Raw genomic sequence first — 26,531 nt, 5'->3', positions numbered from 1 at the left:
ACACGTATAAAAACTGAACTGCCTAGAAAAAAATTAATTTTTTTAGGGAAATTCCTCCTTGGATTATTAAGTAAAACATAGTTAATTTAGTATTAATATGTATGTAAAAAACTTATTTATTCTTTATTTACATTGTACAATATTATATTGTCACCTTAATTACTTAAAGATATTCTGCAGCGCAGCATATAAGGCTTCAAATAATTTATTACAATATTTCTATATTTAAGTGTGTATGTATGTATGTTTAGTAAATAATAAATATTGAAATTTCTTACGACATTAATACATACATATGTATATTGAAACGCATTTTACCGATACGCGCACATTAATAGATCCGCATACACCGTAAAAATATGTGTTAAATTAATCACTTCCGCTGCCTGACCGCGTTTATCTGTCGCTACTCGCTACTCCTGACCATCATTTGCAATGATTTTTCACCTTTTTTTCTTTAAAAAACATAATATTCCAGTTGATAGCATGCATATAAGACAAAATAGATGTAATATTGTTAGCAGTCGTATAATGCATAATGTTCAATGTGAAATAAATCAAAAATATTTTTTCGTACTTATGTATTGTATGTTTTGAAAACGTATTGAACTTTGAAAGAACGTTCTAATATTCCGATCACTTGAGAAACTCATGTATGCTTGCAACAACAGCGGCGACGCCTATAAAACACTTAATATGAGTACACTAAGGTTCCACAAAAGAAACTAATAACCAGAAGCACCGATCATGCTACGAATTTGTTCAAATGACAGCCAGAAAGTTAATGACCATGGTGCCATACGTATCCAGCAAGGTAAGAAGCCTTTATAAAGAGCAGCGAAACCTTCCTTATTCACTGTCTGTCGCAGACAATCGATGGAGCCTTTATAGAGTAGACCCCTAAAAATATACATACATATACATATAAGTATAAATAGTGAAAAGAATAATTTGTTTTAAGTTTAAAATCACTATAATTTCAAAGCGACTCTTACCTGCCCTTATCATCTGTCGGCTGATTCATTATACGTGTCTTCACCACATCTGCCGGCGTGCCCATAATGGCAGCTACAAACCCAGCACATATGGAGGATAGTACATGCACAGTATGACAATCGGGCATATTCAATTTGATCATAATCATATGCTTGATAGTGTCGTATGTTGTAAGATCTCCGAGATTGACAAGTGCCGCACGCTGTACATTTGGAACGCTGCCTTTCCAGAGACCCGCTACACCACCGCGGCGAACAATTTCTTTGAAAGCATGTGCTGCGCCATGGACACGTGCCGGTTCCCCCATTAAACGACGTTTGCCCTCCATTTGAATTTGTACCTTAACTAAGTCGGCTGGTGAAGCCAACCATTGTGCAACTGCACCTGCCGATACACCACAAAGCGCCGACTTCCACAGCGGCAACGTAATTATGCCGTTTTCATCGTTACCCAATTTACGGCGCAGAAAGTCATAGCTGCATATACGCACACCACTGTAGTATACAAAATATTAAAAGAGGTTAATGTTAGGAATTTCTCCGAATGAAATCACATTATATTTACCTGTAAACGACGTGGCGATAAAGCGCTGGCGTGACACCTTGCCACAACTTCATTGTGCCCTCTTCCCTGACAATGCCGAACGCTGTCGCCAACATGCCACGATACTGCTTGGTCCAATGACATCACCATAGAATCAGGGAGAGAGAAGGAGAGTAAGAGGAGTAGAATGAATGCACTACGCCCCAGTCGGCAATTAGAGGTAACGAACAGACTAATGAATAAAACATTGACTTACGTATACTTATGGTTATGGATGAATAATGGAAAAAAGGTATGCAATGGACGAATTATTAGGATGCAGGATTTATTGAAACGAAAGCACGAACACTTCTCTGAAGATATACTTATGCGACTTTAAAATCGAATACTAATATAATTATAGACATAACACATATGCATAAATAATAATTTTTACCGTAAAAACTTTCAAGTATAGAAATTTTGTGGACATTTTGAATAAATAATTTAAGCATTCTTATAAATCGGATTTGCCGCTGTCAAGCGGATATTTATGCACTCGTTTTAATTATAAAATAAAACAAAAATTGCTTAACACTTGAGATAATAAATATGTATAAGTATGTATATTATGTTGTCACTTTTTTATAGTTACCTTTGGTTTAACGCCTAGGTCGGTTTTTAAGCTGTTAGCAGCTGCTTCGCCTTGTATTTGTAAACGAGTTTTGGTGAGATCCAGTGGATACGTAGTTAGTTCTGCTACGGAAGCAGCAACAACGGATACTACATAAGTACAAGCAAATGAATCTGCATAATCATACTTGACGGGACGTAACTGATTCCTTGTTGCAGGTCCTGCTGGAGGCGCCGGTGGAGGCGACGGTGGTTCGCCTGCCGGATTGCTTTGTGTTTGACTTTGCATTATAAGGCTTTTGCTATTACTCTTTTAGTCTCGATTTCTGTAAGAAAATAGTAATAATCTACTCATTATTTCGTTATACATGTTTTTAACAATTTTTAATATCACAGAACATTTTCTAATTATTTGATGACTTTTTCTGAAATTTAGTTATATAATTTGTTATAACTAATAATGTTTTGTATTAGGTACTATATGAATTTAATATGTATATGTATATACATATGTTAATACATAAGTATCTTACAAGAAGCATAAAAAAGTCACTAAAGATGCTGGGATATTTAACTTCTTAATAAAAAATTAAAATACATTTTTTGTGAAATTCAAATATTAAATGCAATTCATACTAAAATATTTAAAAAATAAACAATATTTGAGAAGTTCAAAGTACACTTCATTTTCATATACAAGTAATAAAGGCAAAATATATTTATCCAATTGCTTTTCCACATCAATAACATGCCTTTCATAATCAATTTGAACAGGCCCCTTTATTCCAATTTGAATTTTTTTACTTCTTATCACAGGTTTAAATATAGCAAATTATATACAAAGAGGGTATAATAAATTGGCACTGATTGTGTGATATTTTGCATGTGACCCGATCTGATCAAATATTTTGATTACGATTACGTCTTGTTGTACATGTACTAATAATGAATATGTACATAAGTATGTAATTACATATTGAACGTACTACATACAAACTGTCCTTCTTTAGGAGTTTTTTGAATGCAAGTTAAGTTTAAATCTTTATCGTTATCATTATTGGTGGGTAAGTACGCTAATTGATTAAGCATTTTTTCTAGTTATATTTAGCAACTTTCACTTACAATTTATCACAATTCCACTTTACATAATGAATCCCCTAAAGCAATCGAATCACAATCAGACACTTTAACTGTGTAGCACCACTTTCTTGCAGACACTCGAATACCTTTCCACAGCGCAATGTATTTGATAATAAGTGATTTGATAATAGATTTGATTCTTATCAATATTTCACTAACCTCTGTCAGGAAAGCAAAAAAAAATTAGTTATAAAACAAAACTAAAAACAAGAGTCTGTTCGTCGCTACTCATGGCACAATACAATAAGCCGATACCTAACAAACACATGAAAACTACTTTTCAGACAAAACGTCAAAAGTAATGAACATAAAGGCGCAATCCCAAAAGCTACTGCAATACGGATGACAAAGTCATCCGTCACAACACAACGCGTGTAATCATGGGCAAGAAATAAAATGTCATATAACAAACACATTTTGTTAATTATGTCAGTATGTAAAAATTTTTTATTTTGCATTTTAATATTAAATTTTTTTGGCCATTAAATTTGAAATAAGAACACCTTTTGTTTTATGCACCTATATTTTGAAATGTACTAACACTTTTCAAGATTCATGTGCTGAACACATAAGGGCACAGTTATTTAGACAGCTGCACGACTACATAACCGTGTCCATAAGAACGTGTGTATTTTAATATTTGACAGATGTCGCTGAAGTCTGTCGCTCTCTTTGTGTTCAGGTGGGTTTTCGATAACCCCTACAACAAGTGGGTCTACGTGAACGCAATTAACTGAGCGAACTGGGCATAAATTTCGTACATCTTTTCGTGAATAGTTTATGCCGCTAAAACCAAAATTATTTTTAATTTAAAATTAAATACTTTTTCTTAGCTCCATGAACTTCACTTTTTATTATATTTCAAACTAAATAAGCATACTTATTCCTATTGAGCGTGTAAAATAATTTGTTTGCATTTACTTATGTAGGTACTCGTACAATTGCATATACATAAGCAAAAAAAACATATTTTTACATATGTATATATATACAGACGTAAATAGATGTACGCCAATATATGCATATATGTATAAAATATACCTATTTGTAAATATGTGTGTTTAAACAGTACAATATTGTTCTTACTCTTCTATGGTATAATAAAATTTTTAAACCATTTCTAAATTTATTAGTACCAATGCATTTTTTTAGATTTTTTGAAATACAAATAGTAAAAGAAATGTAAGTATACGCATTTATATGTATGTATATGTATAAGAATGGGGGAAAAAGCAAAAATTCACGATCATTACAAAGAACATCGTTTAAAAATGTAAAACAAACAAATTGTATAGATATTATTTAAATAAACACTCTCCCGCACGCTGCATTCGCTCAATGTACGCCTTTTCATTCCATATTTACTGATATCACAACATTCACTTGTGGACAACTTTCACTATTGGACGCATCTGTCGACATCAATAACTGTGACATGCGGTCACTAAGTTCAGCCTGGGAATCTGCCATGCCTGGCGGAACCATCCATATGGGTTCTGTGCACACAATACGAATATAAACATTAGAAATAATGTATATAAACAATATTAAATGGTTGTGGACTTAGATATATAAATAAGTTTACTTTAATTACCTCCTACATTCCAACCATTAGGTGTGCATAATCTCCACATAATCGCCGGTTGAGTTGGAGGAATATCAGCTAAAATATCACAAGTTTCTCCTGGCTTTAAAGCTGGCACTTCAATGCGCCGCTTTTGACTAGGTGCTGTTAAGTAGCATCCGTTTGGCCAGTCGATGGTACCATCGTTTTGTAGTCTAAACGCCTGTTGATGTTCACTTGGTCGAGATTGGTTAAGTATTTTCATCGAAGGCAGCGTTTGAAAAGTATGAATATCCAAATAGCAACCGACAGCTGTCTGTAAATTCCTTCAAAATAGCAAAACATATGAAACCTATGAGTTTGTTTTGTATTTTTTTTTATTTAATTCTTACCAATTACTCATTTCCAAATAGAATTTTGCTGCATCTTGATCTACTTGATTATTCATAAGGCTTTGGAATTGTCTAACCAAATCCTCATGATCAGTTGTACCTAAACAGCTAAATTGTTGGAGTAGTAATGAGTCAATATCGACTTCATTACCTAAACGTTGCTGTTGCTGTAATAAGTAATGTTGTTGTTCTAAACCTTGCGGTTGTTGTTGCAGTTGGGGTATTAGAGGTGATTTCATTTGCGGTGGTGGTGGTAAAGGAATGGCTTGACCAGAAGACAAGAAAGGAGGCGAAGATGATGGATTTATCGTTGTTGGTTCAAATCCATTTGTAGCTGGTGCAGCAAATGGCACGGGCATGGGCGTGGCTGCAGGATTGATCATTTGTGTTTGAAAAGTAGGTTCACATTGCATTTGCAGCTGTTGATGTTGCTGTTGTAGATTATCTGATTGTTGCGGTTGTTGCTGTTGATGATCAAAGCTATCGCTTATATCCATCTTTTTGACGTTCAATTCTCGAGCTGTAAAAAGGTGAAGTAATAATCTTATCGATGTTATTATTTAATGACATATTATATTGAAGTATGTTTATTGTGAGTCGTGACTGATGAAATAGCATAAAAATATAGCAACTGATCAACCTACATATAACACCTTTGTCCTCTGTCCATCTCTTTGTCTGTCATTTACCTACCTTAAATGTACATATATATAGATACGTATATTGTGTGTTGTTTATTACCTGCTGAGTTGTGGGATTCTGATTATAAAACGGCGTTCTAATTAGACTTTCAAAAGACCAATACTCACTTTGTCAGCGTAAAATTTCGTTTATCACCGATAATTTTGTTAAATAATATAAAATATTTTCAAAGTAAATCTCGGAATTCTACTACAGATGCTGATAAACGCAATTAGTGCAACAACAAAATAAACATAAAGAAGAGGAGACAAGAATCACTCCAATGTCAAATCCCCAAATGCACAAATATACAGAGTTGCATTTTCTATTCTAAGGCAAAAATAATGTGTTAACTTATTGGGATTTTTGTTTTAGAAAATTATTTCACACTTTTTGTGTTTAATAAAAAAGTAAAGACCAAGAGACATAATACTAGTTAATTGTACATCTATTGTTGGAAAGCAAATTTTTAGATAAAAATATGTATATGCAATAATTTATAATGTTTATGTTTCAGATAAAATAACTCGAAATATTGCTTTGTATTTTTTATAAATATGTATATGTATAGAAAGTATTTTCTTATATGTGTGAATAATATGAGTGATTATACAACCTTACGAACTTAAGTAGAATTTTGTTATAAAACATGTTATCTGGTAACACCAATGGAACGTGTGACACATAGAGAAATTAAATGTGGAAGGATATTAAGTGGAAAAAGAGATTGAAATCGAAAATCAAATCAGTCCAAGTGAAAAAATTCCATAAGGCGAAAGCAAAAGTTGGTAAATAAGTTCTGATTGGATTAAAATGTGGTAGTGAAAACATTGACCGTGAAATTAAACCATTTGGATTGTTCCGAAACAAATATATATGAAAATATCTTGGCAAATCAAAGGTCGTGATTAATAAGTGTGCAAATGCAAAGTGACAACAACAAAACTAAGGTTACAATTGGTGCTTAATTAGGTTTCGAGAGATTCCCGAGACTTCGTTTCCAATTAAAAAAGTGACGAACTAGTGAGCAACCGAGCGCAAAGCTACATAGAGAAGGTGGGGATAGACATATAAGACTTGTATTTAAATACATAAATATGTCGATATGTATTTAACATTGCCAGTATTTCAGAAGTTATCACAAAGGAGTTAAAATAAAATCATAACTCTAATAGAAATGTATATGTTATAAAAATCTGTGGCATGGCATAAGAAGCTAATTTTATTAAATTTTTAATACATGGGTTTTTTCTCTATGCCAGTCTGACTTCGGTATTTTGCGAACATTTTACGTTCTTCATTTATGTATGTTATGCATACATATACCATGTTTTTGTAAAATTACCAAACTGGTAATGGAAATATTATATGTGTGACACCCTCAAACAAGTGTCCTTAAATATTAATACTAAACAATTTTCTTTATACATGATGTCGTATGCAATAGAAAAAAGCGCTCAGCGCTACCTCACTCCAGTTATAACTAACTACATACATATGTATATAAAACCCTTCTTGCCACTTCCGCCTCTCGCATTTTGTACTATAATAACGCTGTATCAACATTCGGCTGCCGCTATAGTAGTTGCTAATGATACATCAATCTTGCGCTCTTTACAAGTTCTGCACCCATCTGGGATACATCTCTTTGTGGTCTGCTGTTCAACTCCATTATTTTGCGCGATTGATTGTTGTTCGGTCGTTTGTCGCTTTATGTAACAAGTGTGTTGTTATGTTATATTGTTATTGCAATGTGTATTAAATCTTCCGTATTTAGTTAAATTAAAATTAAATGCATATACATACATATGTATATGCTGATACATCGTAAAACAACAATAAATATACAGCAAAAAATATATACATACATATGTAGAATAAAAATAAAAATATAAAACGAATAAAGTGGAAATTAAGACATACAAAAAGCCGCTAAACCCCAACAAAAATAACGAATTTTAATATTAAATAATTAAAAACAATTACGAATGTATGAAATTTGACCAAATAACCTATTGTTGGGTGTTTTGCGCAAGTGCTTATGTGATTTGAAAATTGTCGCAGCAATTTGAAATTTTTAAATAACAGTTAATAAAAGTGCTTACACTTATGCACATTTAAATATCCTCAATAAAAAAATAAGCGAATAACTCACGAGTTCATCTTTAAAAATTTATTTTTATAAGAAAACAACATAAACAATCAGTTTTTGAAAATGATAATGTAATATCAAAACTTGGAAATTTTTAAGGAATGTGCGCAAAGGTATGTACATAATGTATTTCTCTACAATGTATATACATACATATGTATGTATTTATTACAATAAAGGCTCCCTAAATTGTGTTCTGAGTGTCTTATCATACGAAAACAATAGTATATGTTAGTTAATTATAAAAAATTATTGTTATATAATTAAATAATTGCCAAATATATGTATACAGTTATTGTAAAAGCAATAGAATAGTATTTTATATAAAAAAATGAATACATGTAGTATAATATGCATATTGTATTAAGCCAAAATATTTTCTTCCACAGACTCATCACGATGACTAGTCCAGAGAATAGAATATTAAACCATGGTAAGTTATTGTATAACTATTAATGTGTTTTGTGAACATAAGACCTAAGATAAATTTACTTCCACTTACATTGTTTATATTTATTTCTACAAGACTGTCAACTCGCCAACTTTCTACCAACAAAATATCGGGTCAAATACTGTTAATTTTTATTCTTTCCTTGATATGTTTTGCTCACCATTCTCTTTATGCCAAATTACGTTTAAATGTCTTCAACTGTGTTTTTATAGTAAAAATGTTCCAATGTTTCTTAAAGTGAATGGAATCCCTTTTCATTCCGCCAAAAATACTAATTTTCTATACCCTAATGAAGTAAAGACAAAATAGGTTATGGTTGGCTTGATATTATAGTAAGCGAATAAATAATAATATGCAATATGGAAATACTTATGTATGCTTCCTATCAATATCGGCCCTTTCATATCGCAAATGGAGTGGGCGTTTGGGGTCAAGAGTAATCTTAGCATATTCATATTCATATTTCCTAACAATCCCTTTATATGACCTATCGATACGTCGGATATGAAAAAAGTATTTTACCATTATATTCGATGTAACGACGCACCAAATGATAACAACGGGGTTGATATACATATGTACATACATACAATGCAGATGATTATATGTAACTATATAATTATAAGGCAATATGTGCAGGAGTTCAAATGCATATATGTATGTAAGTACATAAATATGTGTATATACATACATATAAAAAAAATAATATAAACAAATTTTGGTGTTTGTGGAAACCAAATAGTTATCCAGTAAACACGCCAACTGTCATCAGTCCCTCCAGCATTGCTATGTAAATATGTGATACCGTATTATTTACTTATATAAGTATCGACATATGTGTACATACATGTATATTAGTACATAAACTAGTTATGTACTACATATATGTAAATCCGCGCACAAAAGGAGAAAAATAAATTTTATTGAATATAAAGCTGAAAGGGAATCAGAGAAATACTGAAGAAAACCCACATTTATTGATTTTAGTTATTTTTAGAAATTACTTACCTTCACAGCAGTTAATCACGAAATAAATATTCTGCAACTTTACGAAACAAGAAATGAAAAAGGAAAGGCAAGTCCTTTTCCACGCGCCGGCTAACTCCAACAGTTTCTATATATGTTTATACATACATACATATGTATATCTATTTACGTATATACATACATATGTATAATATGTGTACGTGTATAAATATGTGTGGCAAAGCTAAGAGGTCCTACCAGCGTCTCGTAGGCTCACGGCTCGTTGCTGCACACTAGCACACCTGTTTAGGTGCGATGTCACTGCTTTTACCTTCGCATTGAAGGCTCCACAGTTAAAATATTCAATATGAAAAGGAGGAGTAAATACGTAGTATGTGCATACATTAGGTAAAATATTAGGATATTATAACAAGTAAACTGGAGGAAGGCACCAATACAGAACGGCAAGGTTAAATGAATTAAGGCAGGACAAGGCAATGTCTATGTAGAAACATATATGTATGTAAGTACATATATACATACATATAGATATATATTAAATAAGGAAAGTCAAAGTTCAAACGGAATAATGTAAGGAATTTCAGTCCATTGGTGAATGTGGCTGCATCTTATATAAAGCTTATTTTTCCTAATCTACAAGTATATTGCCAATATCGCGATTATTGATTTCCAACTTTTCAAGTTGCCAGTTTAGTCAATTGACTTAACGTACCTTCACAATATGTATTCCAACCGAGTCAGAAAACATTAGGTGACCAATCACAGGTCCTAAATGTCGCAAAAATGGCTGGTAAAGTTTGAGATATGTATTAATATTAATAGGTGAATTTTTGATTTCCCATATGATAAACACAGGAATATTTTCTTAATTCCTTTGAGCTTTCTACAACTTTTCTAAATCGACTAATTGAAGAGTTATTCCCAGTCAAAGGTCAACCGTAAATCGTGAAAAGATAATTTTTACAACTTTTTGAACTATTTTAAATGTATGTATATGTACACAAAATAATGCCGAAAAACCATAAAACCATTTCGAATATTATCTGCAAGTTAATTAATAATTTACAAAAGTACCGTTCCTAAAAGATCTTTGAACATCTTTAAAGACATTCGAGGTGTCTGGCTGTGAACCAGATTTTTCTTTCAATTCAAAATCGAAATTAAGAATCATAAAATACATTAAAAAAAATGGAGATTAAAATTTAATTAAAATCAAAACTAAGTGTATTTAAAAATAATTTAAAATTAAAAATTGGAAGTTGACGGTCTGAGCTTTTTAAATACATTTTTAATACATGTATGTATGTATATAGTGTTTGTACACTTCTGCGATTTGGGACCTTTGGGATTAACATTTATTTTCTTTTTTTATTTTCCAATCCGTTATTTAATTGGAATTTGAATAAATAATAAATTATAATAAAAAATTTTCGTAATTACAAAATAATAACAAAAAATTATTTGAAGAGTTAATTCAGTTATCTTTATAATGTAACATTTGCAACCCTGACTGTGAAAAAATAATAGCCTTGACAAATGACAGCGTTAATTTGCATTAGCTGGCTTAATTTGCATTAACTTGCGAATTTGATCCATGTTAATGCAAATTAGTAATGAATAAAAATTTCGTGCATTTAGCTGAATTTGCCGAATTTGAGTAGGCAACACTGCCCACAAATATCCGATTTTTGCTATTGCGAATGATGATTGATAGAAAGAAGAAGATAAAAACGTAAATAAAAGATTTAAGGAAAGTGTAAGAGGTAAGCTGTTTTTATATTGCTAAATATATTACGTGCCAGTATATTAACAAAAATAAATTTTAATATTTTTAGATGGCAGGAATTAAACAACGCACAGCTTGGACGGACAACGACGAAAGTGTTTTGATTGATTTGTGGTGTGAACGAGCTGGAGATTTGCGACGCGTTAAGGGCAATTCACACATCTATGCTGATATATCTGTGCAAATGGGACATAAATTTACCCCAAACGAAGTGCATGTTAAAATACGGAACCTTACACAAAAATATAGGTATACTGTCAATCCACATAACCTTGTTAACATTTTTATCTTTTGTTAAATTGCAGAAAGGAAAAGAAAAAAGTTGTGCTCTCGGGGGGCAGCCCATCGGGGTGGAAACATTTTGACGCAGTCCATCAAATAATCGAATTGACAGCAGCCAATGTTACAGAAACTTATGAATCGTTTACTGTGGTAGGCTGAATTTTACGCGTTTATTATTAAAATTATTTTTTCTTGTAAACATATCGTATTCAACATTGCTGCCATTCCAGTCATATATACCTACAGCATCACCAGTAGCAATGTCATCTGCAGTACCGGTAGCTGAACTGCTTTGTGCGCCAGTAATGGCATCGACCAGCTCGCCATCACTGTGGAAACTGGATAGCTCAATATCAGCAGCCGGTACATTTAGAAAGAGGAATTATATGGGTGAAATAATAAAAGTGGCAAAAGAGCAAAATGAATTGCTGAAGACGGTGGTAGAGGATGGGAAAAAATTGACTGAAAGAGTTGTTAATGCTATCGAACTACAAAGTAACAATACCAAGGAGTTCATAGAGATTATGAAAAGTCTTTTAGAAAAAATGTTAAAAAAAAAGTATGAAAACGCTTAAGTGAGTTGCTTTCAAATATATACGAATCATTATTTCTTCCTGTGGATCCTAAGTTTTATGTATGTATATATACTTTAATCTGCAAGTAATATAAAAATGTAAACACATGTGTATGAAAATAAATCACAGCTTGCTAACTAAATAACCGAATACCATCCTTTATAATTGTGGTATTCTAAGGCTTCTTATTTTTTGGGCTGCACATCGATGTGGCAACCATCTACTGCATCAAAGCATTGTGAAAACCCCATCAGTGTTAACCCTTCTACGATTCTTTTCAGTTCTTGAGGATGTGGGGGATGTGCATTAATGCAATCCGCAAGACTATCACAAACTGCATGGCAAAAATCCATCTCAATTTTGCCAAATGTGCTGCGCTCAACGCCAAACAAGCTAGCAACGGCAACCTATACGCTTTTTTCAAGTGAGATACAGCGCCTCATATTGCTATCTATTTTTCCAATATTCTTAACTTTTTCGCACAATTTTTTGAAAGCCCTTCTTCTATCCAGACCAAATTTTTCCTTGAACCTTTATTCATCCATTGCTGGGATATCGCGCTCCCAAAATTTACCACTTCAGTCCTTAAAATACTCAATTTTTGATTTCAATCTCAAATTAAAATACAAATATTTCGTAGGTGCGGCGATTGTAATCCCAGCTCTTACGTTACAATGAAGTATTGCTTTTAATTGCACTATATTATATTTTAACGTATTTAATAATAAACGAATTTTTTCATTAAATTTATATTGATCTTTCAAAAATACCAAAATTGCCACTAACAATTTCCTCTTATACATTTTTATTTCACTTTTTTTTAATAAATAAACAAATTTCACAATCAGCTGTTTAAATGCACAAGTCTGTTTGTCACCATAAAATTTTAATGTGCATTAGCATTTCTTAATGCGCATTAATTTTACTCGTCTGTCAAGGCTATAATACTCCTAACAACAATCGCCGTTACTTCCAATTGAGTGAATGATCCATAAAATACACTGTGGATATTTAAATACAATATGTACACAAGTAAATATTATTATACATAAGTATGTTTGTAATGAAGTGTATTTTGGATGTGATTTGAGCGTTCTTCTCTCCTTAGCGTTTTTCGTATTTTGTTTTTGTTTCTATTTTCGTCTATTGTAGTTTGTTTTTATTTTGCAAATAGCTTAGATACCCTGAGGAGCTGGGCTGAGGAGTGACTGGATCTCTACTGAAATATTAACCCCCCACAAATACGCTGATAAACCCATATATCTCACTTGTTTATATATTACATATGTACATACGATACTATAGATACATATGTATGTACATATGTATGTCTTTTGTCATTCTGTTATTTTGTTGATATATCGGCTTGACGTTAAGTTGGCACGCCACCCACTCTTTATCTGCTCTCTTTCACCCAGTTTGTTTTGCAATAAAAATGTGTGTGCCTCTCGGAAATTCTCCACATTTTTGCTCTCTTCATATTTTTGCGCTCCGAGTAAACGCTGTAATATAAAATACTTTGTGTATAGATCTGAATGGTTATAGCTAAGTAAATACTTACTATATCTCTACATAAGTAATCGCGTATATCACTTTGTATATACTTTTGCATGTACATATGTATGTGAATATACGACAGGGGTAGTGTTTTGCTTTTTGTTGTTTTAAATACTTGTTTCTGTTTCTAAATATACAATCCGCAGCTATGCACGATTTATAAACGAATCTAAAAATAGAACGGCAGGTCACGGCCTATTCAAACACCCAACGAGCTATGTACTTGCACATACATACATACTTACATACATTTGTACATGCATAAGTACGCAGATAAATACAAATATACTTACATAGTATATCGAATACTGCTTTTTTACATTTATTTGCTTTTCGACTTAATTCAATTTCACTTTGCACAGCCACAGACTGTAATGCTGATAAGTAAAATAGAAATAAATATTTATAATGTGGGAGCTAAAATTGTTCACTTAAATCGCAGATGTTTTCTTGTAGAGCCGACCAATGGCATAAGGAAATAAATAAGTTCAGAGGCCTCAGAGGTATTTTCATTTTTACAAACTACGAGTATATACTTATGTATGTAAGTATGTATGAATTATACATCATTAATGAGCCAATATTCCAAGAATCTGTCAATTAATGTGAAATAACTACACACATCCCTACAAACTGATATCTATAAATGTAAATAATTAATTCATCTTCGTACATACACTTTATCTATGTATGTATGTACATACATACATACATACATAGTTTGAAGCTACATACATCCATATACATATGTACATACGTAGGTCCGTATACTTATGGTAGACAGCCCCTGTTATCCTTTACGTATTTGAATCAGCAAAGGGTTTTTCATGGAACATTTTTGAACACTTTGTCATCCTTAAAATATAAAAGAATAAATATAAATATTCCACAGAGTTTTACGAAACAGTATATACATACATACATACATACACGCATACATACATACATACATACATATGTACATATGTAAAGGGTTTTTCAATAAGAATGCTACAAAAGTTTTTTTTTTTTTTTTAACAAAACAAAACGGTTCTTTAATCCTGTGCAAGTACATTTGATGCCATTATGTATGGAACTTGATTTCTTTTGTATGGCCCCATGGGCTTGCTTGAAGAAGTCCAGGCGCTGAACCCAATTTTCGACAGTTTTCAAGCATAAATCGGCCGATACTGCTGTAATTTCATGTTCGGACGAAGCCATCAACCGTCGCTGCCTTGTTGGGATAGACCATAGACTTGACGTAGCCTTGAGTCACAGGAAGTAGTAACGTCGTCAAATCGCACGACCGAGGCGGCCAATTGACTGGGCCATTTCGTGAGATAACACATTCACCTAACTTCGTTTTCAATAAATCGATTATGACATTAGCTGTGTGGCTTGTGGCCGTCATGTTGGAACCACATATTGTCCAAGTCCATATCATCCAATTCGAGCCAAAAATATTCGATTATCATTGAGCGGTAGCGATTCCCATTCACAGTAACATGACGGTCTTGATCATCACGGAAGAAGTACGGCCCAATGACGCCGCCGGCCCGTAAATCACACCAAACCGTAATTCTTTTGGGATACAATGTTGACTCATAGAGTACGTACGAAAGCACTCTCACAGGAATAAAGAATTTCATTGATATCCCAAACCGTTTTTGTTTTATTAGAAAAAAAAAACTTTTGTAGCGCTCTTATTGAAAAACCCGTTTTTAAAGTTGAGGCCTTTGACTCCGAATTCCGGTAGTAAATTTTAATGATTTCGATTCGTTGTTGGATCGTATATCTTTCCATATTGAAGTGGCAAACCTTACTGAAGAGAAATGTCAAAAGAGCTGGAAAAAATATGGTGTCGTTTGCTGTCCCTTTCGGTCTACTTTTGTAGCGTTCCTATTGAAAAACCCGTTATAAACCGTGTAGTAGTTAAAGTGGTTAGTAACATGTAGGATCTGCGTTTGATTACACTTCGGAACAATATCAATGATATTTGTACCCTGAACAGTTTATACTTATGTATTTAGTTTGACACGAAGTATATGTACATACATACATCATATAAATGATGAGCATAAGTTGTGCCGATTTAGCCACGATTGTCTATCTGTATAAATTGGAAGTAGTTCCTTAGTTTTTGAAATATCGATTTGAAATATATGCACACGCTCTTCCCCTCCAAGAGGCTGCTCATTTGTCGAAATTACTCATATCGGACATTAAAGCATCGGTAAGGCACCTTCGAGTGTATGGTAAAAGCTTCTCAAGAAAATCATTCGACGTTCTTAATATTCTTATACTTAATCGTCCCTCCAAAGGATAGATGCTTGACCAAAATAAATTTGTATACATACATATGTACAAAATAAAGAAATTACGCAAAATTTACTGGAGGGATTTCTGCCAGGGTGAAAAAAAATCATCTGGAGTTGTTAGTTTGTTTTTGTTTCTTGCAATTGTTATTTCATCACAATTACAAACTCTTTTAAAAATCACTAGTTAGTTGCTAAGGCTCGATACTCTGACAAATTCTTCAGATTTCAGAAATCAGCAAAACTTTATTTTCTCTACTCATCCATTTCCATAGCATATTATTTCTAGACTCCGCTGAAAATAAGATTTTTTTAAACAAAAACAAAAACTTAAAGCGTTTTATTTACGCCTTCTACGAAACAATTATTTTATTCTTAAATCCAAATTAAAACAGCTGATCGCAGCGTTAACAACTAACAGAAAATTGTCCAAAATCTTACAAACTGTTACTTTGTTTCGAATAGTGTTACCCGTATAAATGGGAAACAACGAAATAAACGTGATCTCTATCGACTAAAAACCCGATTTCAATACCGGTTTAATAGCCACAATTCTAAATGTCTGTCTATTTCGCCGAAGTTTTTATGACACAGAAGTTTATTTCTGAATCGAATTCTAAATTTAAATTAATACACATTTCTGCTAAATATACAGACATACAGATGTATGTATGTATGTAGATATATGTTTTATATAAGATCTATGACAATTTAATAAGAAACAAGTAAGGAAGAGCTGAGTTTCCGTATAACCGAACATTAAATATTCTTGCAACTTTCAAGAATTAAAGCTAGGGAAGTACCATCAGGTACATAAACGTCGTTAGTTATTGGAACTTTAGGGTGAGTTTTTACCCGATTTTATTCATTCTAAGCACAAATATGCAGCGTTATATGAAAAACACGCTCTTTCCATTTTATTAAGATATCTCGCACATTGCCGATATAGGCGGAATAGTCACCCGGAAGTTCGAAAATCTTTATATTAGGTATAAGGGGGCCAAGATAAGTATTGACTCGGTTCAACCCATTTTTAACACATAAAGATATTATTATTAGGAGAGAATTTTCTCTAAAATTTAATTATGTTTCCCATAGATAAAAGTCAGCTATTGGCACCGGGCCCGCATATTCGTTAGCTAGGGGCTTTGGTTCGATTTGGAATATTTTTGATCATAAGGTAGCATACTTTAAAGAAATTATTAGTGCAAAGTTTTTTCCAGTAATATAATAAAAATGTGAGAATAATGTCAGGTACCGAATTTCATCGAAATCTTTCGGTCAGGTCTCGAGATATGCGATTTTATCTAAAAGTGGGTGATGCTACGCCTATAGTCCAATTTTTACCCCGACTCCGATAAAGCCCTCTCATACCATCTCTTTTGTAAAATTTAATGTCTATCGTATGCAGTTATTAATTTATCGCACGTTTAGTAGTTTTTAACAGGACCGCTTTATGGGGAGTGGACAGGGTTATTTTCCGATTTCATTCATTTTTAAAGTGTCGACAGGAATGCCAAAGGGATTTGTCTTGAATGGATTTGGTTATTGTATAATAGCTTAAGTGGTTTAGAAGATATGTATGTACATTAAACTAAACATAGGGCGGGGTCAGACACATTTTTCCAGAATATTTAGTCCACAAGTGTCCATTGCTACTGCGATCCCCTGTGCCAAATTGCTGTTTCGATTATTGGCGTTTGTGAGCGTGGCAGTGGTCCGATTACGCCCATCTACGAACTCGAATTTTTTTTGTACTAAGGAACCTACATACAAATTTTCATCGAGATATCCGACAACCGTAAGGTGAACAAAACTATTATACACTGTAGCAACATGTTGCAAGACAATAACTTTGTACCTAACTCGACCAAATGCTTATACATACTTATGTACCACATCTACATAAATGCTATATTGACAATTAGGATTCCCAATTTGTACTGTACATACTGTTAGTCAAGTCGAAGTTTATGGCGCAGGTTGGAAAATTTGAGTTGGCAATGGAATTCAAACATACATAAGTACATATGAAATAGAATGGGCGGCACAGACGAAAAGGTGAAATGCAGAATGGTCAGAAAAAGTACGATTGAAAATGAATGTCAGGCCAAAGTTTGTATACATACATATGTAGGTACATATATAAGTATGTATGCATGCGGGTACTCACGAGCGACTCCTTCCGATTCGCGCACATAAACACGCACATGCGCCAGATAGTCGGTGAGAGCCAAATGTAAACGCGTGTGGCCAATAACGACCGCAACAAACGAGGCACTTACGCGAATATTTTGTTTTTATATTATACTACACAACTTTTGAATCCTAGTATTTACATAGCATGTACATATGTACGTACACAAATAAGTATATACATATGTATGAATGTATGTATGTATGTATGTATACGGATGCATATACGAGCGTCGGGCGAACTGGGTGTTCTCGCTGTCCAAAGAGATTGATAAAGCACATTGCTTTTATTCATCTTTTAGCTCGCGTTCGGAACAGTCGATCGTATTTAGTTGGCGGCCAAGCTTGTCGTTTGTCGGTCATTCGAAATTATATACGGCAAATAGAAAATACAAAAGTAAAACAATAATAAAGCATATATTTCGAAGAGTGCTGTGAAATAAACCAGAAATAAATAAACAAAAACAATTTTAATAAAATTATAGAAGCTAAAAACATACATACGTTTATGTAAATTTAAATACTATACCAAAAACGGGTGTTCTTCTAGCTCAGAATACGTACAATATTATCAGTAAACAAGCTTAGTGAAGAATTGAAGAAAAAAATATTCCATAACATAGAACGTGAAATAAAAAAATAATCGTACCAGAAAAGCGAGGCTTCTACAATTCTATTTTTATGTGCTCGTTTGCCTTTGTGATTATCAGTGAATTAAATGACACATGTTCAATTTTGTTGTTTCCTTGAGAATAGTGAAAAATCGTCTAAGTAAAATTTACATAAAAAACAAAAAAAAAAAAATAACAAACGTGTAATAATTCAGTGCAAATATTCGTAAATTGTTATCAAATAGGGTGCTCAAGCGCCTCCATATTACATACCTACATAACGGTGAAGTTATACTGAGGACATACATACTTATATGTATATGTTGATATATTCGCTTTGAGAATGTGTCTAAACAATGTTTACATTTAATTAAAATCTTGTTGAGGTGCTAATGGCGGCATTACCATGTTATACAGGTACATACCTACACACATACATACATACATACATACAAACATGTATTGATTTACGTTGATTTTGATTGAATGAGACCCTTATCGTGCATAACTATGCGCCGCAAGTATGACATGACGCTTTTTCTGATTGTGTATAAATACATGTGTGTATTTATGTGTGTATATGGAAATACATATGTACATATATAGTAACTGTGTGCATAAATGCGTAAGAAAACCTCGAAAATACAATAAATATTAAGTATGTTTACACATACATATGTGTATTTGCGTGTATACAATCGATGTTATTTTTAGAAAACAATTACCGTGTTCTAAGCTTTTGAAAGTAAATTAGAGAAAAAGTGGAAATAGTAATGTGATTTTATTTATTTAATGCATATAAGGCGTGTAAATAAGTATATCTGTACATATGTATATACATAAATATATACAGAATAATAGATATCAACAAAAGTGACAGTATAAACAAACAAGAAAATATAATTATAAGAGTATGTGTGCGTCTGTAAACAATTGAATTTATATTAATAACTCATTATACATATATGTATATACATCTATCAAGTGTATATAAACTTATATAAAATAGACCATAGCTTTTATTATAGTGAACATAATACTTAGAGCTTAATATTATTATTATATTATAATTTTACAATATGTATTAGGAGTCTTGTTCACAGACAGGTGGTCTAGTCAATTTTGCATTATTATTCAAAATATAACTTAGGTAGGCACGTAGAACGGATGTATGATGATGCACCTAGGCCTTTCGGAGGTGTGTTATGAAACCAACGGAAGTAAATTCCACTCTCTCTATTATATCCTCTCTAAACCACGCTGTGCTTCTGATTAAGTTCTTCACTACAAAAAGAAATACCGTCAAGAAACCCGTGTTCATTGGTTACAATAACAGTAAAGCCCACTTAAGTGCCCTCCGCTTAAGTACAGAACCAGCTTAAGTAACCAACATTTTTGGGCTCAGTACTCGCATTGAAAAATTTAAGCGGTTACATACGTTTACGGGTTTTAAAAAATCGATTTTTTTATTGTCTTATTAAATTTTACAGCACCTTTAGAATATTGTCCTAAATTTTTAAATTGATCCGAGTAATAGTTTAAAGGATACAGTCTTGAGAACTTGTGCACGTGGGCTAGCTAGGCTAAGTGCGCCGTCTTTAAAAGCATTTTTCTCGAAACTATGTTTTTGAAGTCGGTTGGCAAGATTTTTTGAGAACTACTCAACCGGTCTTCATGAAATTTTACCCATGTGTTTGAGATACAATTTTTAAAGACTTGGGCGAAGGATTTTTTTCGATTCTTTTTTCGATTACAACTATTTAAAAAAAAATTCACTAAATTTTCATTTCTTTGTAAAAAATGAAAATGCCGAAAATCCAATTTTCAGTTTTTTTCCTTCGTCCAAGTTCTAAGTTAAGGTTTTAACTAAAACATGTATTTTTTTACTATGATCCCGTAAGGAGTTATCCTGCCAATGCAAGCGCGTCTTTTTTTCGAAGGGTCACCGAAATTGCCTTGCAATGGCCGAGTTTAAAATATTTTCCAAAAATTGCAGAATTTCTTTGTTAATAGTGTATGTTTGTAACAATTAAAAATTGTAATAAAACATTTCATTTTTTATATGAGAAAAAATAGTTTAAAAAGGCTGTTTTTTTACCTGAGGAAACCCATGTAACCCGATCTCTTTTATGTAATCAACCCGCCCAAGTACCTGCCTAAGCGGGTTTTACTGTATTTTCCTATGTAAAGCTTGACACTCCTACTACAGTTTTTATGTTATTCCTTTTGAATTTTATTAGTCGGCATGTGCGGCCCATATTCCAGCCATGCCACGTTTGTCTGCTTGTTGAACAAGTTAAGATTGACTTCGCCGTGGCTCAGCTATACTTATAATTTTGAAATTTCTTTGTTTATTATTGATGTTAAGAAAAAATATAATAATCTGTAATATAATAGGTAATAAAAAAACACTCCCCTGATTTGTTCTCATGCGAAACATAATATTATATTAAGAGTGCTGTTCAGAAACAGGTGCCTAAGTGAATTGTTGTATGTGAACCAAAGTGAACGCAATCCTCAAATTGTCCGTTTACAGTGTAACGGTGCTCTTAAAACGGTGTATTTGATGGAATTTCAATGTGATTTTGTAAACATATGTATGTACTTGGGCATAAATAGAGTATCCTATACTTAGGGAGCAAAAGCTGGGAAACATTGCCACTACGTTTTTCCCTGCCCTTTATGGAAACTATTTATCACATTTTATTAATCCTGCATTTGAATAAAACCTGACGCTTTCTTTCTTTAAGTATATGTACATAATTGTCCAGTCTGCTATACAAAGGCCATATGGAAATATAATTAGATGCTGTTAAATCGGTTGCTATTCTAATTCTATTTGAGTACGTCATCTTATTTACTTTATGCCAGTTGTTTGTTCGATTTGTCACCATCTAACTTTTGACGTTAAAGAAAGTTTGCAAATAACTGTACAAATACGTATACATATGAACTAAATTAAATTGATTGAATTGTCTCAATGACAACAGACGTAATTCTAAATAAATATTTTAGTGAAGAATTTGCGCAAACTAAGAAACAATTCAGTTTATTGTACTTTCAATGAATTTGATTACATTAACTGTACCACGAAGTTTGTAATACCCAGAAGGAAATGTACATATGTATGTAAATGATCAGCGTGCCAAGCTGAGTCGATTTAACCGTCTGTATGTCTGTCTGTATATACGCGAAGTTTTAAAGTCGATCTGCATTTTTGCATAAGCTCTTTCCTCCCCAAGAAGTTGCTTATTTGTCGGAACCGCCGATATCGGACCAATATAGCATATAGCTGCCATACAAACTGAACGATCAAAATGTTTAATGATGAGATGTGTCAAAACAGTACCCGGATTGTTCATAAATATTTATTTTGTCGCCTTCAAAGTAATCCCCACCATATGTAATACACTTATGTCTACCATTTTTTCAGTCCTCGGAACATTTTTCATAAACACTTTTTGGGATGGCCTTCAGTTCCTTCAGCGAATTTTTTTTTATCCCTTCGATCGACTGAAAACGAGTTTCACGGAGCGGCAATATCAGTTTAGGGAACAGGGAAAAATCACACGGAGTCAAATCTGATGAATACGGTGGTTGATCATAAGTATTCATTGCGTTTTTGGCTTTAAATTGAATCAAAGTCATCGTATAAAATCCATGAATTGTTCTTCCACGATTAACCAAATAGAACTCCTTACTGACCGTCTGTCTCTCAGGAACAATTTTATTCTAATCTTTTTGACAAAAAAAAATTCAACTTTATCGGGACGAGTCGAGCATGAATGCGTTTCATACTCAAATATCCACCAAAATTATTCGAACGGAGTCGCGAGAGATGTCGAGCTCTATTACCATCTCTCTATCACTTGCCTGACAATTTGAAAGCACCATATCCTTCAATTTTTTTAATATTTTCAACATTTGAAGAGGTCGAACGAAGGTCGTCCAGAACGAGGCATGTCTTCAACGATCTCTCGACCGTCTTTGAAGGTTTTGTGCCTCTCGTAGGCTCGTAGGTGTTTATGATAAAACTGAATCACTTTAAGCCTTTTTTTCGACAATTTCGCACACGAAATTTGGATAGAAATACAAAATTTTAGACAAATGCTTTGTTCGATATTTTTATTCATTGTGAAATTCGCAACGCACTACTGAGGTCTATCGACGTAAGCAGCTGCTGTAAACAAACTGGTTGACTCATTGGCTCATATTTGGCGCAGTAATTAAGGACAGTCCTACCAACATTCAAAACATTTTTGAAATATTATTTACCCTGGAAATTTAATTACAATTCCGGGAGCTTTTTTATCACAATGTATGTACGAAATTAATGATTTTCCTTTAACAGTCCTTTAAGGCAAATATTTTAAACAATTTATACTAAAAAATAATATTTAAATTTCTATTTTCGTGACACGAAAATTCAAATGAGATATTGACGCCACCAAATAGTAAATACAATTTAAATAACTATCAAAAATAAATATCGCCAAAGTCGATTAGTAATAGTTGTTCAAAAATCAATATTTTGCGTCTCAGAAAGCAAAAAAAAAGAACCTTAGAACCTAAAAGAACCTGTGTTTGTTGTTGTCATTGACAAATAAGCCGAGTCACCGAATTATTTTTATAAGCTTTTTCAGTTAAGTAGTTTATTAATACAGCCAACTCATTACACACATCCATACTTAAACACTGTATGAACACACATGCGTACATATGTTTTTAATGGTTAATATAGTTAATTAGTAAAGCTAACTAATTACACACATATGGTTCATACATATGCAGTATGTACTCATAGTATGTACATATATCCGTGATTTGAAACTTTGAAATACTCTCCGGCAGTCTGGATTTCATTGCTATTGTTGACGTCGTCGCCGCTAACTTATCGATGTTTTAACATATATTTTTGTAGTTTTATTTGTGAATTTTTCATTTTGTTGTATTTGTCTATGCTTCATTCATTTTTACTAATAAACCAAACCATACACGTGTTGATGTCTTGCTCGTGTAATAAAAATAGAATTTGTTACGTCTGTGCACACGTACATACATATATATATAGTATATGCTTAGAATAGCACACTTGCTTTATTTATTTTAGAGTTATCAATTGACAAATAATTGAGTTTTAAATTCATTATTGCCTAATTTTCCTATATGTAACTATCAATAGAGGTAAGCAAGCGAATTATAACTTGTTTGTTTTATCTATAATTTATTAATATGTATGAGTATGTACATACATACATATATTTATTAACGCAAATACCATCTACGAGTATAAACCATAAAGTGAAGGGTGATCTATTTTGAGGTTCTATACTTTATTAAAGAAAAAACATAGAAACTTCAAATTTAATGGGGAATGTTTATTATCATCCGAAAGCACATTCTTTGGCATTCATTTTTAAAGTTTATTTCTTTCAAAAATTGGGCGCGGCTACGTTTCAGATGGTCCATCTGTTGAGTCCAAATTTCGATGACTCATTCGAGCATTTCGACGGGTAAATGGAGAATGACACGCGTTATGTGTTGCTTCAAGGCCTGAATCGAAGCGGGATTGTTCGCATAGACTTCAGACTTAACATATCCACACAGGAAAAAGTTAAACCGTTTGATAACACATGATCTTGGTGGTCAATCGACCTGCCCAAAACGTCAAATTATCTGCTCACCGAAGTGTTCTCTCAATTAATCCATTGATTGGTGCGATGTGTGGGAAGCGGCGCTGTCTTGTTGAAACCAAAAGTCGCCGAGATGACGAACTTCAACGGTCGCCATTTTGCTTTTACATTCTCACCGGCATCATTTGTGAAGAAATATGGATCGATAATTCCACCGGCCCACAAACCACACCAAACCGTTTTGTTGAAAAAAGTACCTCTACTTGAATCACCCGTTATTTGTGTACAGATTATTTTTTTTATTTTGCCATACACTTTTTGCGGGTTTCAAACGAAAACATACTTACATTTGAGTTATTTATAAATTTTTTCTTCACATTTCGGTGGATAATACAAGCTATATACATATATACACACACGCATATATTATGTTCTAATTTATTCAAAATATTTAATTAAAAGATATAAATTTATATATATAAGTGGCTATGCGAAATGCGTGCTCCATAAATTCCGAAAAGTTTCATAAAATAACGGCATGTTATATGCCCAGCATGCATGAAAGATATTTATAGTATTTCACTTAAATAATTATATATACAAAATGTTATATTGTATGGTGTTTGTTTTTGTACGAACTGTTTGAGTAAATAGGAAAGATTATTTATTTTAAATATAAATTATTTAATTCGCGGCGGTCGCGAAATTTCCACCGAATGTTATGCCTACATAATTTGAAACTGAATCCAAGAAATTCGCTTAATTATTACTTTGACGATGTGAAATTTGGGTATGTTAGAAAAAAAGGCCGCTCGACTATGTAAATGAGCAAGCCAGGAGTGAAACGATTTGCCAAACCCGTAAGACTAAGAGATTGATAAGGCACCGCTCTACCAACAAACATCGCCACTTAAGCTTAAGCCTTTATAGTTTTCCTCAAAAAGTTCCAACTAATCACTAGTAAACAATTCACTGGAAGTAACAAAAACTATGGGTCTTCCATTTCCCCATAACAATTACTGTGATTATGAGACGATATTCTGTTTCAATTGCAGGGCACTGTAATATTTTAACATTTCATATTTCTCACTTTGTGCATTCCATTTTGCCAAGTCCATTTTACCTAGCCTTTGGAGGTGAATCCCAAGGTATACATGGCCTATGCTAACTTCTCCCATAGTACTAACAGGAATTCAATTCAACTTCGATGTTTTTATACTCTCGCAACAATGTTGCTAACGAGAGTATTATAGTTTTGTTCACATAACGGTTGTTTGTAAGTCCTAAAACTAAAAGAGTCAGATATAGGGTTATATATACCAAAGTGATCAGGGCGACGAGTAGAGTCGAAATCCGGATGTCTGTCTGTCCGTCCGTCTGTCCGTCCGTCCGTGCAAGCTGTAACTTGAGTAAAAATTGAGATATCATGATGAAACTTGGTACACGTATTCCTTGGCTCCATAAGAAGGTTAAGTTCGAAGATGGGCAAAATCGGCCCACTGCCACGCCCACAAAATGGCGGAAACCGAAAACATATAAACTGTCATAACTAAGCCATAAATAAAGATATTAAAGTGAAATTTGGCACAAAGGATCGCATTAGGGAGGGGCATATTTGGACGCAATTGTTTTGGAAAAGTGGGCGTGGCCCCGCCCCCTACTAAGTTTTTTGTACATATCTCGGAAACTACTATAGCTATGTCAACCAAAGTCTACAGAGTCGTTTCCTTCAGGCATTTCCATGTACAGTTCAAAAATGGAAGAAATCGGATAATAACCACGCCCACCTCCCATACAAAGGTTATGTTCAAAATCACTAAAAGTGCGTTAACCGACTAACAAAAAACGTCAGAAACACTAAATTTTACGGAAGAAGTGGCAGAAGGAAGCTGCACCCAGCCTTTTTTTAAAAATTGAAAATGGGCGTGGCGTCGCCCACTTATGGACCAAAAACCATATCTCAGGAACTACTCTACCGATTTCAATGAAATTCAGTATATAATATTTTCTTAACACCCTGATGACATGTACGAAATATGGGTGAAATCGGTTCACAACCACGCCTTCTTCCAATATAAA

The 26,531-nt window shown here is 33.1% G+C and overlaps 3 protein-coding genes across 16 annotated transcripts in view; 1 reads left to right on the top strand and 2 right to left on the bottom strand.

Annotated features, from left to right (window-relative positions):
- Positions 1-577: 577 nt before the first annotated feature.
- On the bottom strand, positions 578-3,558 carry LOC126760322 (mitochondrial uncoupling protein 4). 4 transcript variants are annotated; one of them, XM_050475885.1, is made up of 7 exons: positions 3,451-3,551; positions 3,274-3,377; positions 2,174-2,477; positions 1,561-1,664; positions 996-1,490; positions 743-900; positions 578-680 (listed from the first exon to the last, which is right to left on the bottom strand). In XM_050475885.1, exons 3-7 carry the CDS (start codon positions 2,438-2,440, stop codon positions 637-639), a joined length of 1,068 nt encoding a protein of 355 aa, XP_050331842.1. In that variant the 5' UTR covers positions 2,441-2,477; positions 3,274-3,377; positions 3,451-3,551; the 3' UTR covers positions 578-636. The 4 variants fall into 4 exon arrangements, with proteins under 4 accessions (XP_050331842.1, XP_050331843.1, XP_050331840.1 ...); XM_050475886.1 differs by lacking the exon at positions 3,274-3,377 and having other exon boundaries at positions 3,451-3,558; XM_050475883.1 differs by having other exon boundaries at positions 3,274-3,546.
- Positions 3,559-4,114: 556 nt separating this feature from the next.
- LOC126760220 (basic-leucine zipper transcription factor A) lies at positions 4,115-6,191 on the bottom strand. 4 transcript variants are annotated; one of them, XM_050475681.1, is made up of 5 exons: positions 6,057-6,191; positions 5,941-5,988; positions 5,248-5,767; positions 4,886-5,181; positions 4,115-4,787 (listed from the first exon to the last, which is right to left on the bottom strand). In XM_050475681.1, the coding sequence occupies exons 3-5, from the start codon at positions 5,742-5,744 to the stop codon at positions 4,642-4,644; spliced, it is 939 nt and encodes a 312-aa protein (XP_050331638.1). In that variant the 5' UTR covers positions 5,745-5,767; positions 5,941-5,988; positions 6,057-6,191; the 3' UTR covers positions 4,115-4,641. The 4 variants fall into 4 exon arrangements, with proteins under 4 accessions (XP_050331638.1, XP_050331637.1, XP_050331635.1 ...); XM_050475680.1 differs by having other exon boundaries at positions 5,941-6,191; XM_050475678.1 differs by lacking the exon at positions 5,941-5,988 and having other exon boundaries at positions 5,989-6,191.
- Positions 6,192-6,539: 348 nt separating this feature from the next.
- The window catches only part of LOC126760218 (histone deacetylase 4), a 56,577-nt gene continuing 36,585 nt past the window's right edge, over positions 6,540-26,531 (top strand). Inside the window, exons 1-3 of one of the 8 annotated variants that reach the window (XM_050475675.1) lie at positions 6,540-6,984; positions 7,706-8,193; positions 8,470-8,513. In XM_050475675.1, the coding sequence (XP_050331632.1) occupies positions 8,480-8,513 (34 nt within the window). In that variant the 5' untranslated portion in view covers positions 6,540-6,984; positions 7,706-8,193; positions 8,470-8,479. Of the gene's footprint in view, positions 6,985-7,705; positions 8,194-8,469; positions 8,514-18,521; positions 19,237-26,531 lie in introns of those variants that run through there. The other 7 variants (XM_050475671.1, XM_050475670.1, XM_050475669.1 and 4 more) reach the window with 7 other exon arrangements.

The sequence above is a fragment of the Bactrocera neohumeralis genome, chromosome 5, assembly GCF_024586455.1.
Source record: "Bactrocera neohumeralis isolate Rockhampton chromosome 5, APGP_CSIRO_Bneo_wtdbg2-racon-allhic-juicebox.fasta_v2, whole genome shotgun sequence".
NCBI classification, from domain to species: domain Eukaryota; kingdom Metazoa; phylum Arthropoda; class Insecta; order Diptera; family Tephritidae; genus Bactrocera; species Bactrocera neohumeralis.
This window is presented reverse-complemented; position numbering and strand designations above follow the sequence as displayed.

Excerpts from the sequence above, each read along its gene's own strand:
- LOC126760220 (XM_050475680.1), bottom strand. The coding sequence starts at position 5,744 with ATGGATATAAGCGATAGCTTTGATCATCAACAGCAACAACCGCAACAA. Across the intron at positions 5,182-5,247 it reads TATTTGGAAATGAGTAATTG|GAATTTACAGACAGCTGTCG; the intron begins GTAAGAATTAAA and ends GCTATTTTGAAG. Across the intron at positions 4,788-4,885 it reads TAATGGTTGGAATGTAGGAG|AACCCATATGGATGGTTCCG; the intron begins GTAATTAAAGTA and ends TTGTGTGCACAG.
- LOC126760322 (XM_050475886.1), bottom strand. The coding sequence starts at position 2,440 with ATGCAAAGTCAAACACAAAGCAATCCGGCAGGCGAACCACCGTCGCCT. Across the intron at positions 1,665-2,173 it reads ACCTAGGCGTTAAACCAAAG|TATCGTGGCATGTTGGCGAC; the intron begins GTAACTATAAAA and ends TGGACCAAGCAG. Across the intron at positions 681-742 it reads ACAAATTCGTAGCATGATCG|GCGTCGCCGCTGTTGTTGCA; the intron begins GTGCTTCTGGTT and ends AGTGTTTTATAG.